This window comes from Cynara cardunculus, unplaced genomic scaffold, assembly GCF_001531365.2.
Source record: "Cynara cardunculus var. scolymus isolate 2C unplaced genomic scaffold, CcrdV1 Un_Scaffold_5712, whole genome shotgun sequence".
NCBI lineage: Eukaryota > Viridiplantae > Streptophyta > Magnoliopsida > Asterales > Asteraceae > Cynara > Cynara cardunculus.
Genome location: NW_020202550.1, coordinates 16109 through 26143, shown reverse-complemented (window position 1 = coordinate 26143; position 10035 = coordinate 16109). Strand labels below are relative to the sequence as shown.

At 34.3% G+C, this 10035-nt stretch overlaps 1 protein-coding gene across 2 annotated transcripts; it reads left to right on the top strand.

Moving 5' to 3' along the window:
• Window positions 1–78: 78 nt before the first annotated feature.
• LOC112504476 (ribose-phosphate pyrophosphokinase 1) lies at window positions 79–8151 on the top strand. Of its 2 annotated transcripts, none has more exons than XR_003068212.1 (9): window positions 79–252; window positions 1011–1184; window positions 1789–2037; window positions 3032–3175; window positions 3453–3620; window positions 4572–4641; window positions 6052–6133; window positions 6833–6997; window positions 7915–8151. XR_003068212.1 is itself a non-coding variant. In XM_025108417.1 (9 exons), exons 1-9 carry the CDS (start codon window positions 169–171, stop codon window positions 7951–7953), a joined length of 1170 nt encoding a protein of 389 aa, XP_024964185.1. In that variant the 5' UTR covers window positions 79–168; the 3' UTR covers window positions 7954–8151. The 2 variants fall into 2 exon arrangements, 1 of the variants encoding a protein (XP_024964185.1); XM_025108417.1 differs by having other exon boundaries at window positions 6838–6997.
• Window positions 8152–10035: the final 1884 nt, after the last annotated feature.

Below are 10035 nucleotides of genomic sequence, written 5' to 3'. Positions count from 1 at the left end.
CCCAACCCCCCGGTTACCAATTGTAACTAAAACAGATATTTTCAAAACCCTAAAATTCTCGCTGCCTCCACCCCTCTCTCTCTCTCTCTCTCTCTCTCTCTCTTTCTCTCTCTAACACGTTCTCAGTGTTCATTCAGTATTCAGTAATCATCTTCTCACCAATTGGTAATGGCTTCCCTTGCGTTTTCTTCTGGAAGTGTCGCAGCTACGAACAAGTTTCGGTCTTCAATCCCTGCTAAGAACGGCTTAATTGTGAGATTATTTTTGCCTTTCATATTGGCGCTTTGATGGTCATTCCAAAATATGATTTGGATACATATGTACGAATAGATAAATTTTCATTTGACGTTTTACAAAGATTCTACGAGTTTTCAGTAGTTCCAGTACGTATGTATGTATGCACTTATATATTGCTATTGCGTTTGACCGAACGGTGGATGATTGTTTTTCAGTATCTTTTAGTTGTGTTATTTGTGTATGTTATGCCTATGTGTGTGTCTGTGTGTGTCCCACACGCATCCAGAAATGGAAATGAAATTTTATTTAAAGAAGTTCATTTCTTCTCAATGGTTTCAGTTTATGTTCGTTGAAATTTCTAGCAAGTACACAGCGAACGTAGAAATGAAGAAAGGATGAACGTCTTCAATTTTTTTCTGGGATCACCTGAAAATTTGTATTTATGATATGTATGTCTGTGTTTATGTATATGAACATGGTAAATGGATTCTGATTCTCATCTGTGCATTCACGTAAAGAATGGGTACATCATTTCAAAAGTTCACATATTGATTGGATATGATAAACAATGAAGAATTGAACTGTTCAATTTGCCATGAGCAACAGATTCGTAATTGGCTGGAAGCACTATGTATATGACTAGAAGGCACCATAACATACTAATAGTAACTTCAGCAGTTAACTTATGATTGTACAAAGCTATGTGGATGTATAGTAGATCTTGTGTAATTCAACATAAATAGAAATTCTTAACTCTAATGTCTTGGAAGCAGAGTTGCAGGGTCAATTTTAAGGAAAATGGGAGGCTGGGTGCACAGACCCTCATCAGTGAGCAAGAAACAGTGCCTGACTTCTTGACCTCAAACCATTTTGAGAAAACTCCAATAAGAAAAGATGAGAATAGACTTCGGATCTTTTCAGGCACTGCCAATCCTTTATTATCTGAGGTACTTTACCTTTCTCTCTCTGTTTGTTGCTCAAATTAATTGGACCTCGTGTATGCTGCCTTACTAGAAACTTCTGCATGAAATATATATCTAGGTTTGCAGGTTGTATATTTGATTGATTGAACATAACTTGAATGGAATCTTAGGATGTTTAGCACAATCAGACTTCAGATTACCTTGATGTGATTTTCAATTGATGCTATAAGAGTGAATGTTCTTTTTAATGTATCTATGACTAATTTATGTATTTGATATCTCAGCCTAACATACTTGCCATGTTGCATCCCAAGGACATATTGTTTGATCACAACCTTGATGATGATTGTTATATGACTTTTGCACTTTACACAACACGATTCATCTTGATGAAGGATTAAGAGAAGAAACAGAACATAAGTAGGAGTCAACAAAAAAATGCATTCACAATCATAGGGATTGCATTGTGTTCTTTTTGGGTATCCCTTGTATTTGGCACTCAAACATCGACTTTTGGTACTTAGGAAAGCACTTTGTTTCTATATCTTTAATGTTGTATCACTCATTTGAAATCGATATGTTTTTGTATACACCTATTATACTGATACAGTTTTGTTCTATTTGATAGGAAATTGCATGTTACATGGGTCTGGACCTTGGAAAAATCGATATTAAACGCTTTGCTGATGGAGAAATATATGTCCAATTGCGTGAGAGTGTAAGAGGGTGTGATGTATATCTTGTGCAACCAACTTGTCCTCCTGCAAATGAGAATCTTATGGAGCTTTTGATTATGATAGATGCATGTCGCAGAGCATCTGCGAAAACCATTACTGCAGTTATCCCATACTTTGGATATGCAAGGGCTGATCGGAAGGTAATAAGACATTATGAAGTGGGTTGATTGCAGTAAACATGTAACTTACTTTATGCCCATTTCTGTTTTTGGCTTTGTACATTTAAAAACCACAAGCAAGAGACTATACTTAATTTTTGTTAATATATAGGGGAAATGTTACCAAAATAACCTTTAGACAAAAATAACACCCTATACTTCATCTTCCATTTCTATTTAAGGAACTACCCATTACTATTGTTATGTTTTCAAAGACCACAAATAAGGCTCTACACTTTATATTTTTGTTTCTATCCAAGGGACCATGTTACTGGTTAATGGTGGAGCAGTAACTTGATCTTTTAAACAGAAACGAAATAGCGTATAGTTCCTTATTTGTGGTTCCAAAAGTACGAGGCGTGAAAAAGAAATATGCATAAAGTATGCTACGTTTTACTATAATACCTTAGGAAATATAGTACTAGAAGATTTGAATAACTGAACTAACATAAACATTGAACAGCTGAAGGAATTAGGTGCAAACCTAAAACTGTGGCAAGTAGAGACTAAGCTTTTGTAAACCAGAATCCATTTTATGTCTTTGCTTCCCTCAATATATTAGGAAAATAATGGCAATTATGATGGTGTTTTCCATGCACTTAGACTACACTCACACCATAATGATCATCTACATATGGTTACTACATTTTTACTACAACTATTTATTTCCCCTATGAATGACTACAAGTTGTTATCTACTGATTTCTTCGTTATTCCCTAAATCTCTCTTCAATTTCAACCTGTCCATATAAAGTAAATGTATGTTAAATAAGTTGGAAATGAGGAAAAGAGCATAACAAATAATAACTATTCAGTTTTTCAAAATAACCTTGGTTAGTGATTACATGTATGCCCATTATTGCTGTTAGAAGTTCTGTTAAAACCTGAGCATCATCATAGATAATCTATGTAGTTGACTGTTGGTTTGTGTTTTTTAAAACTAAGTTGTGTTTATTTTCTTTCATTGATGTTTCAGACTCAAGGACGAGAATCTATTGCAGCTAAACTTGTTGCAAATCTGATAACAGAAGCAGGAGCAGACAGAGTCCTTGCTTGTGATCTTCATTCTGGGCAATCAATGGGCTATTTTGATATTCCAGTTGATCATGTTCATGGTCAGGTACTGAGATATCATCTGATAGTTTCTAAAGTTCTGTTTGGCATATAGATTCTGATATAGTCAAGTCACAACCAAAAAGATGTGGAATTTAATCCTGTTAAATGTGAACAGAAGTTAGTTTGGAACTTTAAGTTACACAACTTATTCTAATATTTTATCTTGTTTTACTCTACCTCGTTACTGTTTGATTAAAATACACATGCTGGATTTCTTTTCTACCTTGATATTTTAGTGTTGTAACAGTTGTTGATATTTTTTTCCCTTTTTGCATCACTAGCCTGTGATACTTGATTACCTTGCCAGCAAGACCATTTATTCTGATGATTTAGTAGTTGTCTCACCGGATGTTGGTGGAGTGGCTAGAGCACGAGCTTTTGCCAAAAAATTATCTGATGCGCCATTGGCAATTGTTGATAAGCGGCGTCATGGGCACAATGTGGCAGAAGTAAGTTCCTTTATACATCTTAAATTACAAATCTAATTACACTTTTTCTGAGTATCTTCTCTCTAAAATTAATCACGTTTAATTTTCATTATCCTATTGGTTAATGGCTAACCAAACTCACAATCAACCTTACATTAGATAAAATACTCCTGTATCATTTGATACTTGATTGCATTATATATATTGATACAGCCTTATTGAATACTTCTCACACCTTTGCAATGAACTTTTACTTCATTCTATGTTCTAATGTTTGCAGTGCACCAATATGCATACCCGAAGCTCTAGGTCGTGTTTTTAAAAGTTCTATTTTGTTGCTATTCATAATCTCTAGGGCAACACTCACTAATTCCCCCAAATAGAAATTTGGCTTAACAAATTAATAATTTCAATTTGGTGTATGTTGCTCATATCCCAACTGGTCATGATAAATGGCTAATTGAATCGATTATCCAACTGCCCATGAAGCAGAACATATAGCAGCGAGATTGTTAAGATATAAACTACTATTTACACTTTGACGTCATAAACTTGTCTAAGCAACTTATTTGTTGGCACATTGCTAAATCTTGACATGTATATGCTATGCATGATACTAATCTTGGAATGAAGGTGCACCAATGAGAACTACAGGAAACAAAGAGTATGGTGTATTTTTGAGTTTGTAATTCACAGTTGATTTTATGACAATAAAGACTCTTACTGATTTTCAATAGGTATTATATCACTAACCTGAAGTTGCAAAGATGTTTGAATCATTATCAAATTTAAACCTATCTTTCATGTTTGTACTCCAAGTCTTGTAACTATTTGGTCATTGAGGTGCCTTCCATCTGTCGCTTATACATCATGATGTAAATTTTACAAGAATCATGAAGAAAAGAAGATCACGTTATCTTCCTATCATTTGTGTCTTCGGAGTCCCCTGATTTCTCTGATATTACTTTGCAGGTGATGAATTTGATTGGTGATGTGAAGGGTAAAGTAGCAGTCATGGTTGATGATATGATTGACACTGCTGGTGAAATCTCTTTTCTCCTTGTACTCCATGTATTAGTTTTTAAATTTGAAGCTGTATGTCTATTGGTAAGATCGCTTCCTAGATAGTTCAAAGCGAAAAGTCAGAGTCATGGTTTTCAAAATGGTTTGAGGCGTACCTTGAGGTGAGGCGGTGGGATTTTGAACATGAGGCGCCGCCTCAACTGAACTGACTGAAACGTACGCCTCAGACCATCTGAGGCGCGCCTTGAGGCGCCTGAGGTAAGACTGAGGCAGGGATGAGGCGTGGGTTAGAAACTAGGGTTTTAAAATTGACTGTAATTCTCTCTTTATTGATGAATGTATGACTTTGATTCTTTCTCTATGGATAAATATTTGACTTAAATTCTCTCTATTAATAAATATGTAACCTTAATTCTATCTTGATATTTGTGATTTTCATTACTTGTTGACTAATAATAAAATCTTTATATACTAAGTACATATATTAGAATAATTTTGAGACTATTACGGATGATTTTAACTATATATTAAATATGTACTACATATATATATAAATATTTATATTTACTTTTAGTTTCTGCCTCGGGGTTTACACCTCAGACCGCCTCGAGGCGGGACGGAAAAAGCCTCAAGTCCCGTTTCCGCTTATTAAAACCTTGGTCAAGAATAGACTCCAGTTTCTTGCAAATTGGTAGTATAAACCCCTCTTGGCTATTGGCTAGAGGTCATCGATAACTATAATGAAGACACCGATTTAGGAGCCGTTTATCAAACACTTACCCGGTAAGTGCTTACCGGTAAAAAATTTAAAATTTTAAAATAGCATATTATGTACCTGATGCCTAATTTTTTTTTGGCCATTAACAACCAATACCCTCAACCCTGTACCTTCTAATCCGGGTTATTTAGAAGAATATAACCTTCATAGTTTTTTTTAAATGCATGTATCTAACAGATGTTAAGGCATTTTCTGTTTAGTAGTGATGTTATTAAAGCTTTCAAAAGTTCATGCATTTAAAACTAAATTAAAGTTCATCAAAAGGTTGTTCTCCTGAATAACCCACTCTACTCCCATGGCCTTCTGTCAGTTATAATGCTTTCACTTTTCAGTGTCAGTTTACTGGTTTCAAGTTTAAAATTTAAATGCATATATTTTATCATTCCGGTAAAACTAATAACTATATACCAAAGTACAAGTATCATAAATAATAGGACTCCCATTGAAATGGTAAAAGATACTTAAGTTTTGTGACAGACAAGTTATATGATTAGTTTTTTGGGATTCCATTTTGGTGTAATTTGGCAAATCTTAGTCGAACCCTTTGCATGGCATTGACACACACTTGTATGGTCTGGAGAGGCTTACTTAGCTCATAGTCTAGTCTTAAGGAAATCTATATGTGATTTATGATTGTTTTTGGGTTTATAGGTACTATCTCTAAAGGAGCAGCACTGTTGCATCATGAAGGGGCAAGGGAAGTTTATGCATGCAGCACACATGCTGTTTTTAGGTAACTCACATCATTTCGCCTCATCTTGTTTTTTACCTTGTCCCTTAAAAAACTGCAATGCTTCCATCTTCGGAGGTCTACTATTAAGTTGCATTGTTGTTTTCTATTTTGGTGAATTTTCAAGATCATATTACCTATTTGCCCTTGCCATGTTACAAGTTAATCATCTTGTTAGTGATGATCTAATCCAAACCAAATGAACCACACAAACCCATTATATCCCACTCAGAAAGTCTAGGATGGGTAGGATGTACGCAGACCTATCAAATCAAACCAAATGAGCATAGTATATCCCACCCCAAGGTGGGGTCTCAGGAGAGTGGGCCAGACCTCTACCAGACAGGGTAAAACTTCTGTTCCATGAAGACGCTTTGCTTGTGAAAAATATGCAAAAAATAGAAAGTTTACACAAAAAATAGTTTGGTGATGATCCACTAGATTACTATTTTCTCATTACAAAGTATTCTTGAAGTCCTCTATTAAACTATGAGTAGGGTAAAACATTTTAGTTCTGCTAATATTATCTTTTTCCTTTTGTTATCATAACAAATCAAAGATTGTGTCAATCTTGACCCACAAGACCTCTATTATTTTGAGGCTGATTTTAGACTATACACAGAGCCAAACCTTTTAAAGTTTATTTGGTGGTAGAATTTACATTTATGAAATGAAATGTACTTCAAGTTTGCACGTTTGTAGCGCAGTCCACCTGCGATTGAGAGGTTGTCAAGTGGTCTGTTTCAAGAGGTAATTATCACGAATACCATTCCAGTGTCAGAGAAGAACTATTTTCCGCAACTGACTGTCCTATCGGTAGCAAACCTACTTGGCGAGAGCATCTGGCGTGTGCATGATGACTACTCTGTAAGTATCGCTAAACCAGCATGCTTTTTCCATCCCTTTGTAAGCTTGACTATCTTACAGTTGTGGTTATGTAATCCTTGGTTCTAAGGCTATGTTTGCGAACCGTAAGTTAGCTCATTTTTGAGCTTATTGAAAAATCCTCGTATGGCTGGCCATAAGCTAGATTTCTAAAAAGCTGCTTCAAGCATCTTTCAATAAGTCCAAGGCTATTCCCTATTTATTTTTTCCCCGAATATACCCTTTATATTTTTCTAATTAATTTTTTAACATATCTTTTTAGGTTATTTTACATTGTCATCTAGTTTCTTTTTTTTGAAGTATATAATATTTATATACGGCAAATGCAACAAATAAACTCACACACCCTCCTCACTTATGGTGAGGTTTGAACCCCATACCTCCTAGAAGGCAAGGGATACGATACCCTAGCCCAAAGGCCCTTTGGTTGCATTGTCATCTAGCTTATCAGCTACTTTTTTATATATCAGAATATGATTAATTTATGAGCTAATTTTTCAACCAACAACTATCTTGGTTTGCCAAACATAGCCTGTGACATCAAAACTACACAATTTCATGCTAAACAAGAAACATTATAATGTTAACTGAATAGTTCGCTTTTCTACTTTGAAGTTCAAAATTGATACATATACTAGAAAGGAGGGTTCCTCATATAAAGAGGGGAATGGGTCAAAGTCTAGCCCCTTCCAACAGAGGCTAGATGGACTTGTCCCATAGTGAGTGGTAGACATTGACTTTGATACCACGTGAGAATATGTAAAACTCATAAGATTAGGCTCCAAAATAGCCCTTGAAGATTGAAAGGAGGTTTCGACACTTAACAAACAGAAAAGCTCCAAATTCCACTGATGTGACTCGCAACATTACTTATATCTGTTATTGTATGTTGTGTATAGGGAGGCTTCGAACACTTCTCCGGCCTGGGCATCGATTAATTTGAGATGCAAGCAGCAATGTGTATTTGACATGGCTTCATTACGCCCACTTGATTGATTTAATCTCAACGCCCATGATCCTTTGTACAAATGTGACCTTTTCGAACTTTTGTGGTGTAAAGGCCTCAATAAATTAAATTACATCTATATATGAGGTACAAACTATTCGAGACATGTGACATCCGTCATTTTTGGGCGTCAGGTTAGCACTTTATAGGATTTTTAAAAATTAAGAATTATATTAGGATCTAGTCATGTTGATTAGAATTCTTCTGGTGTAGTTCCTAAAATATAGTTCAGAGAATCCTATTTCGATGGGTAATTGATAAAGTTAACTTATGTAATGCCAAATTCATTAAAACTCTCCAAACAAAATAAAGTTGATATTATAAAAGTCCAAATTAAATTATAAAAAGCTTTATTTGAATGTCCAAACAATTTTACAAAAATTTGGAATTTTGACCTAATATTGATATTTTATCAGTATTTGATAATTATATTTATGTTTTACTTTAAATGGGTTTTATTTTAATAAAAATAAAAATAAACAAGTATGGACTTGAGCTCTATTAAGGCCAGACCATTTCCTTTCTTTAAAACCACGTATAAATGCTTCATATTCTTTGAAAACTTCCATTTTTCATCCTCATTTTGCGTAAACCTTTTCTCTCACTAACCTCTCCCTCTCTAAACAATACCCCTCTAGCCGATTTCATCTTCAAACAACATTAAAAATCTGTCAATCTTGAAGAATATTCAAGATTTCAAGCAAAAGGTAATAGACTAGTTATCTTACCTTTATTCAATAACAAAGATTCTCATTTTCTACACCTTCTTGATTTTGTAATTAAATTTTCTGGAGAATTCAAATGGAGAGATTATACATCAAAGACATGAAAATGTCTTCAAAATGATGATAATCTATGATCCACAAACTTAGAACGCTAAGAAAGTAGGATAAAACCACATTGCATGTGGAATTTAATCATTAAAAGATGTATTTTGAAAACTGACAGATTCTGTTAGCACTTGTGTCGACTGTATCCTTCAAAATAAAAGTCCAAATATTCTGATTTTTCTTCTAAAACGTACTTTGATGAGTTATGATTCTTTTCCAACTGGAATCATGTAAAATGAAGAAGTTTTGAACCTTCAAATGTTTAGAACAAAATAAGTGTGTAACAGCACATTTGACAGTAGGTAAAACCTACTTTGGACGACCATATCTCTCTGGTTATTCCTCTAAAATGGTTTATTTTTTTTAGAACTTATTTTAATGAGTTATATTTCTAATGCAACTGGTCTCACTCAAAAATATTACGTTTTGAGCCTTCAAGTTCTTGATACAAGATTATGGTGCAAAAAGAGCAATGCTGACAGAATCTTGCATGCATTTTAAAACGGTCATATCTTCTTCAAAACTCAATGAAAATGGGTGATTCTTTTTTTGGAAGTTATCCTTATGTGTTGGCTTAAAAATAAAGTTAAAATCACTGAAAAATGATGAGTTTAGACCCCCCAAATGACCGTCACTCGAAGAGTGTGCAATCTGTCTTGGGGACCGTGTCACTCAAAGTTGTAGGGTAATAATGAGTGCCTTAAAACCATCCAAAATTCTTGATATTCGGAAGAAATCTGTTTAACTTATTACTATTGATGATATAAAAATTTGGACTCAAAAAGAGTTATGGAAGGTTCCTTTTGACAGTGATTTGTGAGACCAAAATTACAGAAACAGAATTTACATTCTATCCAAATGGCAGCATTATGTGCAAAGGATTTTGATTTTTTTAAAATGTATAATTTCTGGACTATTTTTAGAACAAATGATATAAGTATCAACTTTTAATCATGAAAAATCAATGGCATTACATAAGACATACTTAACTTTATCTTTGTCGAGAACCTATAGGTGATCTAATTTCTGGATGTTCGACTGTTTAGGAAAGTCTAGGGTGGGCGATTAGAGCTTAAAGCATTGTCAAGCTCTTGGATATTCAAAACAGCAAACAAGTGAGTATTCACGGGCCCACTTTTAATGCTTTTTGTTTATTTAAACTGGGGGAAAAGCATGATGTTATG

Coding starts and splice junctions, on each gene's coding strand:
- LOC112504476 (XM_025108417.1), top strand. CDS start 169: ATGGCTTCCCTTGCGTTTTCTTCTGGAAGTGTCGCAGCTACGAACAAG. Junction 4,642..6,051: donor TGATATGATTGACACTGCTG/GTGAAATCTCTT, acceptor TTGGGTTTATAG/GTACTATCTCTAAAGGAGCA. Junction 6,998..7,914: donor GTGTGCATGATGACTACTCT/GTAAGTATCGCT, acceptor TGTTGTGTATAG/GGAGGCTTCGAACACTTCTC.